The 22,125-nt window shown below is 39.6% G+C and overlaps 1 protein-coding gene across 3 annotated transcripts in view; it reads left to right on the top strand.

The window, feature by feature from the left end:
• Nucleotides 1-22,125, top strand: part of STK32A (serine/threonine kinase 32A) — a 130,959-nt gene that overhangs the window by 75,348 nt on the left and 33,486 nt on the right. For all 3 annotated transcript variants that reach the window (XM_059063017.2, XM_067031876.1, XM_067031875.1), the window contains exon 6: nt 19,416-19,453. In XM_059063017.2, coding sequence (XP_058919000.2) covers nt 19,416-19,453 — 38 coding nt within the window. The remainder of the gene's footprint in view (nt 1-19,415; nt 19,454-22,125) is intronic.

Consider the following 22,125-nt stretch of genomic DNA (forward strand, 5'->3'; position numbering starts at 1 on the left):
CAGTTAGTAAACAACAAGACCAGAATTAGTGAGTGTTGGTGCTGCTTATAACTAAGCCTAGAAAAAGAGAAGAAAAGGTGACATATAGGAACTTAATAAATATTAAATGAATTAATCGAAAGAGAAATGGAGGAAGTGCATGAAAGGAAAGAAATAGAATGGGTAGGAAGAAAATTCTTTGGGGAGAAAATTTGAGTCCTAACATCTGCCTGTCATCTACGCTAGTGTGAGGGCATGCTGAAGACAGAAGTCAGCAAAAGCAATGTATCTCCTTCACTTGGGGCATTTGTGTTAAAGACAAACAAATAACTCAAGTAGCTATAAACCCAAACAGATAACAGAGAGAAAAGGATACTACTTTATGTTTATAAAGGAGTTCATAGTTTTTATGGCAGTTTCCTATATAATATCTCACTTGATCTCTGTAATAAGTGATAAGTGAACCAAGCAGGTATAGTTAGACCAGTATTAAATATGAGATTTTGTGACTTAGAGGCATGAAAGTATCATCTAGTTTACTTATAAGAAGTTTGAACCTAATCACCATCAAAGCAGCTACTATTTACCTGGCTTTCTGTATGCCAGGTACTGCTACGTACTTTCATATATTATCCTGTTAAATTCTCAAAACTCAAAGAGGACTCCACATTTCATTACAGTATTCCCATTATACAGATGAGAAAAGTATGGCTCAAAGATTTGCCAAGGAGAGACCCTGACAATTGGCATTGCCGGGATTCAAACCTATATCTCTCCGATCCTAAAGTCAGAGCTCTGTCTACTACACTAGCTTGCATTAATTACACATATGAAATATATACATTAATTAATTATACATTGTTAAATGAACAACCAACATGTGACTCTGCCACTGTCATCTTTAATCCTTGAAGAATCTGCTGAGTTTTTAAATTTAATTATGTCTCATTTACTGAAAATTTGTCTAGATAAAAATTTTTGCCCACCACTAGTTGACATTTATCTAGAATTTACCAGGACTAGTACAGGGCCTGTGGTTGAAGATGTAACATCATAATTTATAGATTCTCCATGCAAGCACTGTGGACCAATCCTTTTTTTTTTCTTTTTGGTCTTGGCACTTACATAATTATTATTTAATTTTCTATCTTTGGAAGGGCCCATTTGTATTGGATACATGCTCTTCTGGCAATGGATAAATGGAAAGCAGGCCAGTTACTCATGTATGATCTCTGAAGTAAATTTACACACCTGGTGTTTTTGTCAATAACTGGGAATCCTGTTGACAAGCGATCTTTCTTCCATACTGGCTTTCTGCTACCTCCTGCCTAGTTCTTTCCGAGGAGAAACTTTTCATATTTGTAGGCTGTAGAGTCCCTGTCAGGGTCTCTTCATGCTCACTCATCCTCCCCCAAATTGCCAACCTACAGTCTGTTTGGGGTGCTGACATTGCAGATCTCAGGCAGAAGCCAGGGACTATGAAAAGCCAACATCACCAGAGGCCACCTTGTAACTTTTTCCCTTCTCTGTTTGAATCTGAGTTCTGTGCCTTCTTTCTCTGAGCTTCATTTTCTCAGTCATCACAAGTCAAGATGCTCTGAGCATTTTTGCCATGTGCTTAGAACCATGTTCCAATAAGAATACAGGAGAAAAACAAAACAGAAAACTTGATACAATTTTCACCCCCAAGGAACATAACCATACCAAATAGCATTGTTTTCTGTCCTTGTCTCCCTCACTCTCATTTGCTCCTATCATGATTTTGCCACTTGAATAAGAAACCAAGGACTAAGTTTCTGCTCCTTGCCCTTTACACACTCACAATTACTACTTAGTGCCCGTCTTCAGAGGGCCTCTTTTTACTGAAATGTCTCCTCCTCGTGGCAGATGAATGGAAGGCAAACACCATGACATTATGAATGCTGGGTTAAAATGAGATAGAATACTAGGACAGGAATCAAGACGCAGACGTAGAGAATGGACTTGAGGACACGGGGAGGGGGAAGGGTAAGCTGGGACGAAGTGAGAGAGTGGCATGGACATACATACACTACCAAATGTCAAATAGATAGCTAGTGGGAAGCAGCCGCATAGCACAGGGAGATCAGCTCGGTGCTTTGTGACCACCTAGAGGGGTGGGATAGGGAGGGTGGGAGGGAAATGCAAGAGGGAGGAGATATGGGGATATATGTATACGTATAGCTGATTCACTTTGTTATAAAACAGAAACTAACACACCATTATAAAGCAATTATACTCCAATAAAGATGTTTTAAAAAAACCAAAAAACAATCCAGATGTATTTTTACTGCCCATATGTCCTAACTTACCTCCCCATTCGTTATATTTTATAGGCAATCGTAGCATTTTGCACCTCTCCTGAGGAGTTGTGATGTTTTGGGTATGTAATTACCTAATGTCTGTCTGCTGTGCTAAATTGTGAACTCCATGAGTTGGGGCCATGAGTCTTTTGCTCCTCACTGTGTAACCAGTGTGTGACAAAAATCTGAAGGAATGAACACTGCCCGAACCACATGGATGACAGACTGACTAAAAGCCCAGCTTTACAGATAACAAAGACGGAATTAAACTAAAAGGCATTAAAGCCATAAATTTCAGACCTACCTTGGTCTTCACATTGGGTAATCATATAATTTATCATCCAAACCAGGGTACTCCTGAGAATGAAAGGAGTTGTATTAATAATTATGCTGGGACAACAGGCAAAACTCTTAAGTGTTTCGGAAAAATCAGAACATATATCAACCTCATTAGGGCTTTTCAAGACAGTCATGACCAAATAGGCATTTTAATTGCGAGAGAGCTCTAATAACCAGGACTTTCTGCCTTCAAACTACTAGATATCAATGTGAAGTGATTTCCATTTGAAGTGGTATCAAATGGCTTAAAAGACATGTACATGGTGAAGTAAGCAGTGTCCCTTTGTCTACGGCATTTAGAGCATAATAGTGGCGGCACTCTGAAGCCAGCTTCAGGGCTTCTGGAGCAGAGATAAAAGGGTGAAGAGCAACATAGAAGAAGAGATAGAGGATTCTGAGTACTGTAATTCTCTTTCTAAATCTCTTTCTTCAAAAGAATCTGAAGAATTCATGCTGTATTTGATGGAATCTATGATAACAAAACATCTTTCAGCTACTTAGAGGATTGGATTGTAAGACACAACCTGAGTTGCAAGGTATTAAAATGTGAATTTAAAAAAAAAAAGGACAAAATACAGATTTCCCAGGCAAGGAAAGATCACCTGCATAAAAGTGCAAATATAAAATATGTGACTTCCTAATTTCAAAACAACATTTTGTCTCTGGACAGTGTAGAAGATTCCAAATTATCTGTGGTGGTCAGTGAATATGTGTGGGGCAGGAGCAGTAATAGGCTGCCCTGACTGAGGGATTCCTGGGTACCAGGTGCTCTGCTTAAGCACTTCTGAATAATTTCACTCAGTCCGCCCACAACTCCAAGAGGCTGATGGTGTGATCGTCCTCATTTTACAGCTGATGAAACTCCGGTTCAGAAAATAATTTGGCTAACGTGTAGGTGAGGCCACCTACACTTGAAGGATATGCAGAGCTCTTAGCCACTCTCCACACCTACTGACGATGTTCAGCACTGTTGTTGCCCTGAGGAGGGTGTGGTACAGGGTGGGGCACGGCCACCTGCCTTCAGGTACCCGCTGTCTGGCTGCACAAGTGAAGATGACGCAAACGGAGCCAACAGACAACAGAAGAGCCTAAAACTAGAAGCTAAATTGGATGAGAAAGACTGAAGTGCTTCAGTAGGGAAGATGCTTTGGGGTAACAAAACAAGTTTCTTCTGAGCTCAGAGGGCTTAAAAGCAGGAAGGAGAGTTTAGTCTGTGTAAGGGGAACTGTATTCTGAATGAAAGTATTCATTTGTCTCCCTGTGGTAACACAGAATAGGCTCTGTCTTTAGTTTTTTTGTTTGCATTGTTTTTCCTGCCAGCAATGGCCAGCTTAGTTATTTTTTTTAATACCATAAATGCTATTTCTGCCTAAATTCCAAATGAGACATAAATGGGGTTTTGTTTTATTTTGTTTGTGGATTTTTTTTAATCCGCAGACTTGACTTTTTGTAGTTTCCCAAATACGTAGATTATGTAGCTAATTTTTTTTCACTTTTAGAATCTGTGAAAGACAGGATTGCACAGTAATCATTAATTTTGAATTGTGCGATTAGACATATTTCTTATTGGTCGGGAAGTCAAACATTTTTCTATGAGTACAGCTTGAAAATCAGCTCTAGTTTCCAAATTATGGCCATTTCCTTGTTCAATATTTCACTTTACTTACATTACATCTGTGAATGAAGATCTTAAGATATGGATATCGTGATTATTTGCTTTTATTTTTTAAAATAAGGAAAATTAAACTCATTACAATCCTTCCTATGGGATAGTACTCTGATTTGTTGATTGCCACAGTCTCTTCAGTGAATAAAGTGATAGAAAGTAATTATTACAGTCTAATGACAAATTTGTATTCCTTCCCTGGTCAGATGTTAAAGACTCAATTACAGATTTAATCTAATGAGATGAATTGTTTGGGACAGTTAAATAGTAAGTCATCTTGGGTCAAAATGCCATTTGAGTGGATGTTTGTTTTTCCGTCTTTCTAAGAATTATCTCACTCGAATGAAGTTATAACTGACTGCTTTCTAAATTCCTACAGGAATAAGATAAAAATCTAATTAGGCCATTGATATCAATGATGGCAACAGCATGAGCTGCCAAAGTTCACCTCCAACTGATTACAGATACGCTGAAGTAGGAATAAAAGAAAATTCATGATTGTCAGAGAAAGAATAAGATGCTATTTTTATTCATCACCTTTGTCTTCTCTGCTATAATCACAGAAACCGTTAACTGACACCCAGTCCATCTCGGATCCTCCATAAAATACACAAAGGAATTAGTTTTCCCACATCCCCCCCTGGACTGAAGTAGCTGCTTGCCAGGTGTTTATATCATTCTTCTAGAAATCAGCATTTTGATGGTGAAGAAAAACATTTAGGGATATGCTTCTCTCATAAATATTCATTCAAGAACTGTTTCTTGAGTATCTGTTTGCCAGACAATGTTCTCGGTGCTGACCTTCAATGCTGAAAGGACGGACAACTTCCCCGTCATCCAGAGTTGATAATATAGCGTGAAAGGGAGTCAAGTAAACAATGCAACACTCGTACCAGAAAGGTGTTTAAAGTCTGTGGCATTTACTACAAAGGAAATAAGCAGTTATGTGTGTATCCTGTGCCACCCATACACATCACTCACACACAATGCATCTTCACAGTGGTCTTGATCCTACTTTTAGTGGTAGCCCCTGGCTCACAATATTCTTGATAAGAAGTGGTCTCTCCCTTTTAAACTGAGGCCCTACTCCTCACTCCTGTTCTAATCTCTAATCTAATCTCTAGTCTAATCCAGAGCGGTTGCTAAATACATCAGTGACTGAACAAATGAATGAGGACAGAATATGCACGTGCTCCTTGGGTGGACATGGAAGGTAAAGGTTGCTGTGGATAAAGTTGTCTTCAGCATCTTTTTAATTTATTCCCGCTCTGTGTCTACAGTGTGTGGGGCTCCATGCTGCCTTTCCTCCATGCTGTGTTAGTTTTTATGCCGTGTAATGAAACCACCACAGATGTAGTGACTTAAAATAACACACATTGATTACCTCACAGTTTCTTTGGGCCAGGAGTCTGGGCACACCTTAGCGGGGTTCTCAGAAATGCTGTAATCAAGGTACTGGCCAGAACTGGGTTCTCTTCTAGAGGCTGGACTGGGCAAGGGTCTGCTTCCAAGTTCAGTAGGGATGTTGGCAGAATTCATTGCCTCATGGCTATAGGACTCTGCTTGTTTCCTCAAACTGAGTGAGGAGACCAAGACTCCAAAGTGAGTCTGCTAGCAGGACAGGGTATATATCATGGAATAAAATTATGTAACACAATCAGAAGAGTGACCTCCCATCACCCTTGCTGTATAATGTCGGTTAGAAGCAAATCATACAATCAGCCCACACTCAAGGGCTGAGGATGATACAAGACATGAACAGCAGGAGGTGGGGAACATGGGGGGCACCATAAAGTCTGTCCACCATACTTCCTCTAAACAAATTTTCCTATGCCTGACTCCTACATCAGTATCTTCTATGACCGTAAACATAACCCTGAACATCCCTGTCAAGGAAGCAATCAGGTGGTTTGGCCAAATGAACAGGAATGGTTCTTTCATACCTAAGAGTCTAGGGTGATTTCCCCTCAGCCCTGATAGGATGAAGCTCTTCAAAGTATAACCTCTTTGACTTTCTGCTCTCTACCACGCACCCATTTCTCCCCAGCAAGGCCCATGACCGAAATGAACTGTCCAAAGAGCATGTGACAGTGAGGTGGGATAATCAGCCTTTAACACATTTAATAATCAAGACCTTTTTGCAATTCAGTTGTGAGCCCAAATTCTTTGTTTTAACGAAGGTCTTCAGTTTGTTACAGGCAGAGATCTTCAAGGCTGAGAGTTCGTCTTTTTGTCTGACTCATACACACTGCAACATCTTGGAAATCACATTTTATTTTCTTGGGTTGATCATTCATAGGGAAAAAATAAGATCTTTCTGCAGCTAATCATTTTAGTCAATGACCATTGAGTGACAGATGAGCTTCTGATGAATGAACTTGTCAACACAATGACACCCCAGGTTTCTGAAGCCTGTGGAAATGAATCATCTGGAGAGATGCTTTTCTAATTCCTGGAGGTGTTTACTCCCCTCTGCTCACCATTTAAATTATACTACAAGTACCTATCTCATTTTCTTAATGGCTTAAGAAGAGCTGTCATTCACTGTGCATAGACCAAGAACTAGGCACTGTGCTAACAAGCGTTTTGCACACACTACCTAGTCTGATAGTCAGCAATACTATGACAGGGTTAAGTGACTTGCCCAGTACCATACAGCTGGTATACTAAGGCCACATTCAAAAGTAGGATGAACTGATCCAAAGATCCTGCTCTTAATATAGGCTCTTTTAGTTTCATTCTTATGAACATAATAGACTTCTTCAAGATCAGATGAGCTATGTAGTGCTATCTACCCAATAGCAACAAACATTAGTTTAGATACACATTTTTAGTTGGTATGTGTTATGGGTTACATTTTGTGTCCCCCCCCCAAAAAAAAGGTATGTTGAAGTCCTAATCCCCAGTAACTCAGAATGTGACCTTATTAAGAAATAGGGTCTTTACAGAGGTCATCAAGTAAAAATGAGTTTATGAGGGTGGGTCCTAACCCAGTGTAATGGGGATTCTTATCAAAAGAGGGAATGTGGACATAGAGCTAGATATAAACAGAAGGAAGATGATGTGAAGAGACACAGGGAGAACTCTGTGAAGATGAAGGATTGGAGTGATGTGTCTATAAGCCGAGGAAGGCTAAAGTTTGCCAGCAAACCAACACAAGCTAGGAAGAAGCAAGGAAGACCCCTCACCTACAGGTTTCAGAAGGAGGGGGGCCTTGATGACATCTTGATTTTAGACTTTTAGCCTCCAGAACCATGAAACAGTATATTTCTGGTTTTTTAAGCCACCTAGTTTGAGGTACTTTGTTACAGCAACCCTGGCAAATGAATACAGTACGTTTTCATAGTTTAGGTGCTGAAATTTCAATCTTTGCTTCTCTAGCACGTACTACTCAGAGCAACTTCTACTTCGCTCCTGATATGCTGCTTCAAATATATTATGGGATGGAAGACCAGAACACAACTTGTTCGAATTGGTTATAAAATTACAGTAACCCGAGAGAGAGTTCACTAAGTCAAATCCATTAGCTTTAGTATATGGTAAGCTATTTTATGTTGCCCAGAGACTGTCTCTGCTTACTTTCATATTTCAGATTTGGTGAGATATTTCAGATATCTCTGGTTTTTTCATAATGTTTCTCTAGTCCAAGGAGTTTTGTTTTGCACTTACGTATCTCTAAGGGAAGTGAAATCTTTTCCAATTTACCAAAGCAGCATGTCCAGGATGATGAAATTAAAAGTCTAAAAATACTTATAGATGATCCGATTATTTTTATTGTTCATGCTCCACGTGATGCTGCCTTTCTTCCTCCCAGTGTATTGATAATATTTTCTGTTTATTGCAGCGGGATAATAGATTTTGGCTTCCGACTGCCATTTTCTGTGGAGTGGTTGAGAAAATGCCCTTGCTTGTTGTTTTGGTAAATCTTCTCTTCAGAAGCTCACCAGCCCTTGCGAATGTTTTCTCTTCCTAACTCCCATGGCGGAAGGGCCACTTGAGCCTCAAAAACAAAACGGCAGTGCAGTAATGAGGGTATTAGGTTGGTATGTTCTATTCAGCACCTGCTCCCAAGCTACCGAATAATGAATGAGCATGAATTACACATTGTGAAAACAGGAGGCTCTGCCTGCTTTGTATTGTGCGTCAGGCAGTTCCGAAAGGAGCTTTGAAACGGTGTTTCTCACACGAGGGCACCCATTTGTGAAAACCCACGTGAACAAGGCAAAGAGCTGCTCGTCTACAGGTTAACATTTAACTCGCCTGGTGCTGAGCTTTTAATAGTTTCTGTAAGGTCAAGAGTTTCGTTAATATGCAACCTGTAACTTAGTCCAAATTAAATTTTACTTTGCCTAGCCTACATTTTAGTACAAAGCTGAAGCTTCATTCTTTCAGGTTTAGTCACTTAACAAGTAGTATTGATGACTTATTTATGTGCCAGGCACACAGCTCTTGAATGGACTTTTGATTCATCAACAACTTTGTTTATTCACATGTATATTTTTAAAATTTTTTATTGAAGTATAGTTGATTTACAATGTGTTAATTTCAGGTATACAGCAAAGTGATTCAGTTTATATATATACATATATATGTGTATATATATGTGTGTCTATATATATATATATATATATATATATATATATATTCTTTTTCAGATTCTTTTCCATTGTAGGTTATTACAAAATAGTGAGTAAAGTTCCCTGTGCTATATAGTAGGTCCTTCTTGGTTATCTATTTTATATATAGTAGTGTATATATGTTAATCCTAAACTCCTAATTTATCCCTCCCCTCCTCCACTTTGGTAATCATAAGTATGTTTTCTACATCTGTGACTCTATTGCTGTTTTGTAAATAAGTTCATTTGTATCATTTTTTTAGATTCCACATATAAGCAATATCATATGATATTTGACTTTCTCTGTCTGACTTACTTCACTTAGTATGAAGAGTTTTTGAAGAATAAAAACATGGTTTCTGTCCCTTTAGAGCTTACAGTTTGGTTGAGGAGATGGACAATGAATATAATACAGAAACATAAACAATGAACAAATACATAATTAATCATGTTAGTTACAGATTCTGTTGAGTGCTTTATGGGAAATAAACAAGGATCTAGGAAAAAGAGTACAGAGTTGGGGGTGAGGGTCATTGCGCTCAAAGAAGCCTCGCCAGTAGGTGGCATTTGAGCCAAGCCTTGCAGGACAAGCAGCTCTAAGGTGGAAGTTTGTTAGGTGTCCTGGAGCAGAACAGAGGCCTCTGTGGTTGGAACATGTGAGAAAGGGGGAAGTGGTTCAAGAAGCCACAGGAGAGGTGAGCTGAAGCCAGGTTGTCTTACCATGCTCTAACAAAGGCTCTAGTTCAAACTTATTTCTTATTTGTGCTTTAATGAAAATACAGAGCCAGTCAGGAAAGGAGACATATTTGAATTTGTAATCAGTTTGGAGATAAGGATAGAATATTCACAGTGGGTGGTAGGAAAATAAGGATGGAAATCATAGAGAATGGGATCCATTAGCTATTCTAGATACTAGGGCAAAAAAGAGCCTGGAGATTATTAGTTCAACTTGCTCCCTCTATAGGTAAGGGATTGGCATACTTTTTCTGTAAAAGGCTAGATAGCAAATGTTTTAGACTTTGTAGGCTATAGGGTCTGTCACAACTCATCGACTTTGCCATTGTATTGTGAAGTCATCTAGATAATATGTAAGCAAATGAACATGATTATGTTGCAATAAAACCTTATTACAGACACTGAAATCTGAATTTCACATGATTTTTTATGTGTCATAAGATAGTATTCTTTTTTTTAATTTTTCAACTATTTAGAAATGTAGAATCCCTTCTTAGCTCATAGCCATACAAAAACAGATGATGTGCGCTACATTTGGCCCATGGTTTGTCAACCCCAGTACAGATGCTAAAACTGTGGCCCAGAGAAGCAAGTGATATGCCCAAGGTTACAAGGCAAATCAGAGACAAGGCTAAGATAAGAAATCATGTGTTCTAGCTATTAAACTGGTACTTAAAAGAAAAAAAAATAGTGTCTTCATTGATAAAAGTAATGAGAAGATATTATGTAATATCTTATAATAAGAAGATTTTTATGTAATACTTTGGTTCAAATTGATAAAGATGGCATGTTTATTTTAGAAATTTGTGGGGGAATATAGAAAAGTATTACAGAAAATAAAAACCCAGTGGTAATCTAATGTGTTTTATTTATTTCTAGCCTTATGTGGTTGAGCATTAAATACATACTGATAATCTTTTACAGAATTATCACTATATGTATAGGAATATACGAATATATACATATAGTCATATCCTTTGTAAACAAAATGAAGATATTTTATATGCTCAAATCATGTAGCTGTCCACCATGATATTCATATGCCCATAGCAAGGCTATTTGCAAGGTGTCCATCATAAGCAGTGACTGATGGCATTAGAATTATATGATGGCTCTTCCACTTACAAGAGAGGCAACCGTGGGCAAGTTACTTAGCATCTCTGACCCTCATTTGCTCTATCAGTAAAATGAAGAGACCTATATATAATTTACAGGGCTGTGGTGGAGATAAATTCTAACGTATGCACAACATCTACATAGCAAGTGTTCAATAAATTTATAGCTACTGATTAATATTGAAACACTATATCCATTTGCTTCCATTACCTTCCTTGCACTAAACTATGGGGAAAACATACTGTCCCTTCTCATACTCTAGAATACATCATCACCAAAATCACACATTTATCTTATAATACAACCATTAAGAAAACACAATATTCTCGTTTGAAAGCAGAGTATGACATAGTAGACAGGGTAAGGGGCTTTGGACTAGTCAGATCAGGGCTCAGCCTGGGGCTTCATCCACTTATTAGCTGTATGACTTTAGGAAAATTAATAAGCCCTGAGATCTATTTCTCTAATTTGTGAAGTAGATTTAATAATGTCATATATATTAAAGCAGGAAAAATATGACAAGTCCTTATTACAGTGCTCAGAAAATCAGGGATGGCTAATGAACGGAAGCCACACTATTTTCCTGCCAGTTGGAAAACAACTATGGGCTATTACGGAACCTTGGGACCTTAGAGTGCAGGTTAACTTAGAGCTCAAGTCCTACCTGCATCCAGTGGCAGAATTTCTTCCACAGCCTCTCCAACAAGGAATTGTCTTCCTAGCTTTTAAACACTTCAGAGGTGAGATACTCACTACCGCATAAGGTAGATGATTTCATTTTTAGACATGCTGAATTCTTAGAAAGTTCTTCCTTCTGTTGACTCACCATCAGCCTCGTGGTTCCCCTGCTGCCCATTGGAGCTGAACTAAGTAAGGTGTCAAGTCAAACCGGGCTCCTATTAGTCGTCACCCACTCACAGTCTTACTGGTAATTTATCTCTAGCCTCCAGGATTCCTAATGATCAGTGCCCTGTTGTGATTAGTGTTTGTTCCTCGTTAAGTATTTTGAATATCACTCCTGGTGTCAGGTAAACATGGACTGGAATCCTGACTCTTCTCATAAGAGTGGATGACAATGCAATAGTTCCTGGAATTAGCCCTCTGTGTGCCTCAGTGGTCCCATCTATGAAATAAGGGTAATAATTATACCTATTTCATAAGGTTGTTAGGGGATAATAGGGAATAGAGTATTTAAAGGGCTTATCCTTATCTCACTTGTTGCATTAACTGAGATCTATCATCATGAGTACATCACAATGGTTCCATGAGAGTTGAAAACAACTATTCATCATTTATCGTTCTCAGTTTAACACCAGTTTCTTGCCATCTAGCCCTCCCTACACTGACACTTTCTAATTACTTGTTCAATGTTTTCTGAAAGTCAGTTGAACGATTACTATGTGCCAGATACTAAACTAAAAGTTTTACATGCACCATCTCACTAAATCTTCACAACAGCTCTATAAAGCAGATACTATTGCTGTCCTCGATTTATAGATTCAGGGGGCCGAGTCTCAGAAACATATTACCAAACATGTTTCTAGTCTCAGTAGAAAACTAACTCATATGAGACTAAACAATAAAGGGGATTTATTATTCTATGATACTTGCAAGTCCAGATGTATGCCAGACTTGTAGGCTATCTTGATCCAACACCTAAGCCTGGGACTCTATGCTAACTCCTTTAAATCCAATGAATCACACACCTTCTGGAAGGTTTCCCCAAGGCAGCAAGGAAACTTCTTCCTCAGAAGCCCATAGCTTAACTCTTCTTCCTACTTAATGGCTTAAATAGTGTTACAGCCCATCCCGGCCCAATAACCAGGACTATGGAGTGGCATAACTCTCACTAGCTTAGGCCTTAGTCACAGAACCGTCTCCTAAAGTCAAGCGTGGGATAGACTCCCCCAAACAAAAGGACTACAGCGTGTGTGTGTGTGTGTGTGTGTGTGTGTGTGTGTGTGTGTGTGTGTGTGTGTGGCAGAGAGGTTAAATACCCAAATGAGTACTGAAATGATTAAGAGAATGAAGAATGCATGTTAGCAGGGCAATCACAATGTACATCATACAAGGTTATAACTTGCCCAAGTTCCCAGAACTAGCAAGTTCTCAGCTGAGATCTGAAACTGGGTCATCTAACTCCAGAGCCCCACTCTTAACATCTAGGTTCTACTGCTTCCCAAATAAACCTAGTAATGCCTGGGAACGGATAGAAACATTTGTGATTACTAACTGTATTCTACACACACACACACACACACACACACACACACACACACACACTACACAGTACAATACAGTATAGCATATACAAGGCACATGTTTAGTCCATATACTGGTATAGACATACCCATTGTAAAACTACTGACATTCTTGTATTTCACTGTATCGGTTGATAGAGCTGCTGCCTGAGCCTTCCTGTTACCCAATCCCTTTCCTGCCCCCCTTCCTCCTGTTTGCTGCTCTCTCGCCCACCAGCTCCCTTGATCCAGCAGCTAAAGTGCTAACTCCTGGCCCAGGAGGGGCCACTTAAGGTTCTGCTCCTGTGCCCCCACCAGCATCCAGATGACAGACTTTATCTGTTACCATCAACAGACCACAAGTGGTCTTGTTCCTTTCTGGTTCCTCTTACTTTGCAGACTCTTTCCCTGCCTCTAACTAGTACATTTCTTTACCTAAAACCTCCTGGGTTTGAGTGGAAGACCCAGGAGCCCTGAGTTCAGGCTGGTCTCTGTGGTGGAGTGATTTACTCTGTGTCCCCGTCTCCTTGTGTGCAGAATGCATAAATGTGACCTAGGATTCTAGCTGTGTGAATCCAAAATAAGGAAAACAATGATGATGAACGAGCATTGACTAATGTTAAACTGTAAGGCAGGAAGCCTTGTCATCTAAACATTCTGCCTCCAGAGACTACAAAAAGGTTAAAAATCTCAAGTTTCTGGGATGGTGGTACATGGCCATACTTCTCAAACTGGAATGTCTGTACTATTGTGCTGCTGGGGATTCACCTTCCTAGAACAACAGATTTATCCGGAGTAAGAAAGGTGGAATTTTACTTTTATATTAAAAGAGATATGTATATATTATAGAGTAGGGTGCAAGTCTGTGTGATTTTTAAATATACAATAGAAATTATGAAAAAAATTAAACTTGCTGCAGAACAATTTCAACCACACCCCAGACCCCTGGGAATGTTAGGACGTTCTCTCTCCTGAGAGGAAGTAAGATACGAATGTTTGAGATATAAACTAAGATTGCACCTTGCAGTTTTTGGTTGTAATCCCAGCTCTGTCTGTTACTTAAAATCTTGAACCATCTCTGAGCTTCCCCTTCTTCATTTGCAAGAATGGGTGTAATATCTAAGTTGTGGAGCTGTTATAGAGAATAAGAGAGATGTTGTCTCTCAAGTTCGTGCCATGTGCCTGCCACAGCATGGACAATAAATAATAGCTATAAAAAACAAACAAACAAACAAACAAAAAAACTATAGGGCTTCCCTGGTGGCACAGTGGTTGAGAATCCGCCTGCGGATGCAGGGGACACGGGTTCGTGCCCCAGTCTGGGAAGATCCCACATGCCGCAGAGCAGCTGGGCCCGTGAGCCATGGCCGCTGAGCCTGCGTGTCCAGAGCCTGTGCTCCGCAGCGGGAGAGGCCACAGCAGTGAGAGGCCCGCGTACCACCAAAAAAAAAACAAAAACAAAAACAAAAAAAACAAAACAAAATAATAATAATAGCTATAACCACTCTCTTGACTCATGGGAAGCACAGCAGTTTGAAAACACTATTATGGACTAGCCCCAACACCTATTCCTATGGCAATGGCACGCATTGCTAATCAATCTTTTCCCTTGGACATGGAGGCCCTTTACCAACACAGCCTGAAAGCCTTCATTCAGTCTCTTTACTTCATTTCCTTGTAATGGCTTCTGTAACTAATACTACTTTGAACAAACTGTGGGAAAGGCTGGGATTGAGTAACAACAAAAAGTAGCCAGAAAGTAGCTAAGAGTATAGATCTTAAAAGTTCTCATCACAAGAAAAATAAATGCTTAACTATGTGTGGTGATGGGTGCTAACTATATGTAGTGTGGTGATCGTTTCAGAATATACACAAATATTGAATTATTATATTGCACACCTGAAACTGATATAATAGTCATTTATGTCTCAGTTAAAAAAAAAAAAAAGCAGCAGCATCCACGTGGTAAGAAAGTTGCAGGATGATACCTGGCCCTTACTAATCCAATCCTGGCAGCTTTTTACTTCTGCCTCCTGTTCGAAATTACGTTTTTGCTTACAATTTCCCATCACACTCTCACACCCCCAAACCTCTCTTTTCTTAACATGGGTCTGTTTATGTGATCAATAGCCTTCATGTAGCACTGTAATTAATATATTATATGTACAATAAATATGATATTATAAAATAATATTATATAAATAAAATATTATATGTATTATATTGTCCCCCTCTCAAGAACTTGGAGAGGACCCAATCCAGGAGAGCATTATGTGACAAAGAATTAAATCCAAACTGTGGACATATCAGAAAGCCGTGGGACACTGAAGAAGTTGAGTTTGATTTGGATACACTTATTTGCCTGTTCCCTCTCCTCACAATACCCCATATCAGATTGCAGGGTGAGCAACTTGATTCCAGGGTAGGCGCAGTGAAGGGATGTAATTAGCCTATTAAGTTCTGCTAATGTCTTGTTAAAGGCATTCAAGTGAGAACAGCAGATATATCAGTTCCGCCTTGGACCCTGCCATTATGCACTTAGCATAATGTCTTCAAGGTTCATCCATGTTAGAGACTGTATCAGAATTTTATTCTTTTTTTAAAGCTGAATAATATTCCATATGTATATACCACATTTATCTATACACCCATCAATGGATACTCAGGTGGTTTCCACCTCTTGGCTATTGTGAATAGTGCTGCCACGGGTGTACAAATATCTGTTCAAATACCTGTTTTCACTTCTTTGGGGTATATACCTAGAAGTAGAATTACTAGATCAAGTATTAATTTCATGGGTTTTTTTGGTGTTTGTGTGGGATGTGATGGATATCAAAGGTTCTCTTTAGGACATATTATATTTATATTTATCATGGCTGCTAAACATACAGATGGAAACATCAGGCAGGAAGTTTTACATAGTCTAGAATCCCTGGGTCGGGTCTGGTGATAAAAGGTATATGATAGAAGGTCTTGCTGCCCAGTGGATAGGCTGTCGTGATGACACAGGAATGATTAAGGAGATGGGAGTGAGGAAACCGTTGGGGTGCATGTTGTTTTCAGCTCCCCAGGTGATCCTAGATATACCCAGGTTTGGTAACTACCCAGTTAAACCATCTTATTATAGATTGCCTTAAATGAAGAAGACCATTTAGGATTATTGGACAAGAGAGAAAAGATAAGAAGTGGTGCTAAAATTCTGAACTAGAAAATCTCAACTTGTTCTAGCTGGAATTTTAATACAGCACCTGGGTTTATTTTCATTTCCTTTCTCCTACTGCATGAATAAACAATCTTATCACACTGCCATTCACCCTGTAGTGACTTAGAGGTTACCTCATCACTTTTTAGAGAAACTATGTACTTAGAATCTATGCTTATATACTTTATTTTTCTGTTAAAAGTCCACTTTTTATTTTTCTTAGATTTTCCTCATAGTCTTTCTCTGAATTTAGTAATAAACATGCCTCTTTACCACTTTAAATCCCTTTGGCATGGTTCCTTATGAACCTTTCTTACCCTCCCCATCCCTGAGGGAACTATGTCTCATCTATCTTTATATTTCTCATATCCTAACACAGTGACTTATCAAAGTAGATAAATGTTTGATAAATAAATGAATAGGGCTTCCCTGGTGGCGCAGTGGTTGAGAGTCCGCCTACCGATGCAGGGAACACGGGTTCGTGCTCCGGTCCGGGAAGATCCCACATGCCGGGGAGCGGCTGGGCCCGTGAGCCATGGCCGCTGGGCCTGCACATCCGGAGCCTGTGCTCCGCAACGGGAGAGGCCACAACAGTGAGAGGCCCGTGTACCGCAAAAAAAAAAAAAAAAAAAAAGATTGAAGTAGGACATATCACCTTAAACTATGACCTCTCTGATCTCTGTATTATTCTTTAAGCTGCAAGGAAGTTTCTGGGGAAAGTGGTGGATATAACGAAGTGTGGCTAGAACAAATTTTTAAAATTACACCTAGGGATTTAATAGCTCATAAAGTGCCAGACCCACAACAATTCATTTCTCCTAGCAAAGCCCTCATAAATTCGGGCCACGAAATCATTGTGTTCGTCTTGCCACACCCAAGTCTCTCCCTTCCTGGCAGGGCTCCTCAGAGCCTCCTCCTTCCCTGGCAGACACTACCTGATGCTCACTGGTACAGGTCTGAAAGAGGTGGCAAGAGCCTAATGGCTAGTTCACCTCGAGCTTTAAACTGCAGAGTGTTCAGTGGTGCGCTGGAGTGCTCTGGTATATCCTGGTTTATGTATTAATCAAGAAACCATCCCCACCATCAAGGAGTTCATGATCCAGTTGCAGAAAAAAATGAATAGAAGTGTGATAAATGTTGTGATGGGATAAGCATACCATGCAGAGCACACAGGAGGGGCCATTGACTCAGAACTGAAAAATCAGGGAAGGCTTCCTGTAGGAAGTGGCATCTGAGCTAAGAGGTGAGGGACGAATCTGCATTTTCTGGGTCCAGTGGTTCAGGGCTCTGATTCAGGCAAAGGAACGGCAGAAGGTGAGGGGAGGCAGGGAGCTTTTAGGGGACTCCATGCACTCCATGTGGCTGGCACAGGAGCCAGATTATGAAAGGGCCTTTACTCCATGTGAGTGAATTTAGACTTGATAATTTTTGGAATAATGAAATCCATCAAAGGGGTTAGGGTGGAGTCTGCAATGCTGAGAGTTTAGCCAGGGAAACATGCAATTTGAAACCCCCTTGCACTCTGTTTTTAGCAAATTATACCCTGAACCAGAGAAAAATTTGCCACAGCTACAAATGACCGCTTATGAATCCAGAACTAATTTTAAGAACCTAATAAACTAAATGAGAAGATATTCAAAGCTCATGAAAGTACCCATGCACCTGCCTGTTGGGTGGGGCATATACTTGGTTCTATGTGTAGGTAAGAGGCTTGTTATTCATTTATATTTTCAAAAGAGGACTCTTGACACTCTTGGTCTGTCACAGACTAAAGTCACCTTATTCCAGCGACATAAAAGCCACTTGACTAGGCTGAAAATGTGTTCCCAAACCTGTTGCAGAATTTCTTCCCTAATGGCTTCTGTGAATTTGGGTTTAAGGGCTTTAATGGTACATCAGGGAAGGGCAGTAAAAACCGGAGTGTGGAAGAGTGAGGGCTGTTTAAAACTACAGAGCTTTGCTCTCATTGAGGAACACTGCTTACAATAATATTTGTTTCTTGAGGACTTCTGAAACTCTACAAGCCATTCCTCTAAGAATTTACCATCAAAACTCTACGTATTTACCATCAAACTACTGCCTTCATTGGAAGAGGGTGGATTATGTTCCCTTCTATGGATTTAAGGATCTCACCAATGCATAGAAAACTGGTCCAAATCCCTTAATTAACAACCCCAGGAATAATACTTATTAAGCAACTAGAGGCATTATAGCATCATCCTAAAAAAGATTCTAATCTCCGCAAGTTTAAAATATAATCACCTTATAGATCATTTTGTTTCTCTTTTTTATAGTCTTTAAGTTTACTTCATCTTTGTAGCTCTAGAGTTACACAGACAACAATGATGATTAGCACTACTACTGTACTACTACCTTATGACAATTTAAATGCTATATGATCACACACTACTATATGTAAGATAGATAACCAACAAGGACCTACTATATATAGCACAGGGAACTCTACTCAATATTCTGTGGTAACCTATATGAGAAAGGAATCTGAAAAAGAATGAATATATGTGTATGTATAAATAAATCACTTTGCAGTACACCTGAAACTAACACAACATTGTAAATCAACTACACTCCAATAAAATTTTTAAAATAAATAAAAATTATACATAAAATTTAAATAAATAAATAAATAAATGCCGGATGATCTATGGAGCAATACTGACACACTTGGAGCCTTTAGGGACTTCCCTGGTGGCACAGTGGATAGGACTCCACGTTCCCAATGCAGGGTGCCCGGGTTTGATCCCTGGTCGGGGAGCTAGATCCCACATGCATGCCACAACTAAGAGTTCGCATGCCACAACTAAGGAGCCTGCCTGCTGCAACTAAGACCCCGTGCAACCAAATAAATAAATATTTTTTTAAAAAAAAACGAGTCTGAGGTTTTGAATGAGAGACCCAGGTTCAGAGCCCTGTTTTTCTGTTTATTAGCTCTGTAACCTTGGGTTAAGTTACTTAACCTCTTTAAGCCTCAGTTCTGACCTAGAAATTGGGGGTATTCATGGTAACTATCTCAATTCACTGTAAGAATTGAATGAGATTGTGAGTGCACAATCTAGTACATTCATTCCTAGCTAGTACATTCATTCCTAGCTAGCATTCTTAAGCAGTTCACCTGTATCCTTTAGTTCTGTTTCTTTGTTTTATTATGAGCAACTTTCTCCTTTCTTTTTACTCCCCTAGGGATATGAAGCCTGACAATATTTTGCTTGATGAACATGGTAAGTAAATGATTTGTTTGCAATCAACCACATAACATGCATGTAGAACAAGTTGGTTATCCCCAGCAAAGTAGTACTATACAGGGAAAAAGTGTCTTACTCGGTTCAGCTGAGGTGCATGTACAAACTCCATTTTATGATGGGAGGGACCATATGGGGGAACTTTATAATTTACTGCAGTGACGTAGTACACCCTTAAATAGCCTTGCATTTACATAAGGAGAAAGTCATTCTCTTTTCAATTTTCTTCCATTCCTACTGATTTCTTCAAGAAAACCATCCCAGTTTTTTGGTGCTAGTTTGCTTTAATATCTCTATAGCAATCGTCTCCTTTTTTTTTTTTTTTCATAAAGACAGAAGAGGCTTAGAGCATTTGGTAGGCAATAGTATCTACCTAGAGATTCGTGACAGACTTTCCTTCTTGTGAGGGTAAATTGGTTTCACATTTACAGAAGAGATATCAAGTTTTCTGTTCAAAGGTTTTCAGTTACTAAAAATCAGTCCATTTGAAGAAAGATATAAAGCAGATAAGAGTATCTTTGGTACCCAGCTATGAAAGTGACAGAGGGATATGACAATGACCATGATGGTGATACATGAATGCCTGAAGTTCAAGAAGCACTGATTGAAGATGTCCTACAGAACATGCTTTGACCAACAGTGATTAAATGTGTATAATCTCTTCCTAATATTATTTTAATGTACATTTGGATTTATTTATTAGAGCAGACCTGTAGGACACACAGCCTGCATGTTATAAGTGTTACAGAGGCAATAATATCCTTGTTAAATTTTCAGAAAGCTACAGGGGAGGGAGTCCTAAATCTGCAAAGCTCTGTATCTCTTTGCAAGTGGGACTGAAACTCCACGGACCATCCATTGCTCATTATTTACTTACCTAGTTGCATTTTAAGCCTGATTTGCCAGACGCCATATGTGCTCAGAGGGCTAAGAAACATTTCTGTGTATGACCTCTAATTTCAAAGCTTGGAGTCATTATTTATTTATGGACTGTCTAAAAAGATTCTCTCCACTTTCTTCCAATGCCTTATTTCTTCCTTCCCTTTACTGCTTCTGACATTTGGGAATAGTTTCTGAATCTCAGAAATGAGGGCAATGGTGAGACAACATGAAGGTGACTTTCATTAAAGCACCAGCTATCTCTGCCTTAAATAGGAAGCAGGATCCCCTCTCACACCGGTGCAGATAAACTCTGTGGAGCTTCACAGCTGTGGACAAGGCCTCCCCCAGTCTCTAGAGGCCATCTTTGCACGATGGACCAAAAGGTGCTCTGTGTGCCTACCACAGCCTTGGGAAGGTGACCACTGGTAATGCAGAGCCTGATTTCGGGTTCTGTCCCCACTACCCCCTCACCTGCTTGCCTTTGTGCCCCATATATTGCTCAAGCATTTGTCAGGACCCTGAATGGAGACATATTGGTCCTGTCAACCAAAAAAAAGTACCTTCCATTCAGAGAACAACGTTTCGGTCTTGGATCTCAAACCTGGCCTCATCTTATTTTTACCATGAGGTCGTCCTGTTCTCTCTCATTCAACTTCTTTCTCTTCCTTATTTTCTTGTCAACTTGGTGATTGTAGATTAGTAGAAAGATCCAGGAATAAATTAATCTTTGACCCTTAGAGACTACCCTTGAGAAAGACTGTGTGATATCGTAGATAAGAGCATGGGGTTCTGAGCTCAAAACCCAGTTCTCTCACTCACCAGCTCTGAGACGCTCGACAGGTTGCCTAAAACTTCTCTGCACCTTAGATTCTTCAGGGATGAAACGCGTCCTTACTTCTCAGGGTAATTGTAAACACTAACTGACACCCTTTTTATAAAGTGCTTGATTGCCACGTGCACAAGGAAATCACTCAATAACAGTTAAATATTAGTATGACTCCGTGAGGTAGTAGGGGCTTCCTCCCCTACAGAAGGAAGCTTAGGTGACTTCATTTTGTTTTATATGACTTTATCTATATCATATAGTGTAAGTGAAAGCTGGGTCCTTACCTGTCTTTACTAAAGAATTATTTTGATTCCAGGTGGGATATACCAAGGATTGTGTGTGTCTACTTCTTAGGTCTTGTGTTTAAACAATTTTCTTTGGCACTTAATTCTCAAGCAACACCACTTTCAGTGGCCCATTCTGCCTTTCCTTCATGCATGCAGGGGGTTAAGCCCACTTTTCAAGCATTTTATTCTTGGTTGGACTGGGGCTCTGCTGCTTAGGGACTTATAAGCAGGCATCCCGGTCTGCCTGAGGGACGGTCCTAGTCTACACCTGTTATCTGGTGTACTATTTACAAAGATCTTTTTCACTCTCAAGTTTTGGGGTTTCGACAATGACTTAAGAGGGGGCTTTTCTGTACTTTTTCCCATCCTAAACTCAACTGGAGGATCACCTCAGTCAATAAGAGAAACACTGCTTTGGGAAGGACTGGACGTGCAAATGGGATAGAAGCAAGCAAACAAAAAGGTTGCGAGCCATTCTCTAAGCATTGTCCTGGGGATCTCTTTCTGGAGAAAATAATTTTTTGAGGTTATTTACTTTCCGTTTATTCAAATTCTGAAAAATTAAGCTTTCAGGCATTGCTCAGGGGCCATAATTAACTACTTTGAAATGAAGAAATTCCCGGTGGCCCTCGCTCGCTCCTCATCTCATTTTGCAG

Source organism: Kogia breviceps, chromosome 4 (genome assembly GCF_026419965.1).
Source record: "Kogia breviceps isolate mKogBre1 chromosome 4, mKogBre1 haplotype 1, whole genome shotgun sequence".
Taxonomy (NCBI): domain Eukaryota; kingdom Metazoa; phylum Chordata; class Mammalia; order Artiodactyla; family Physeteridae; genus Kogia; species Kogia breviceps.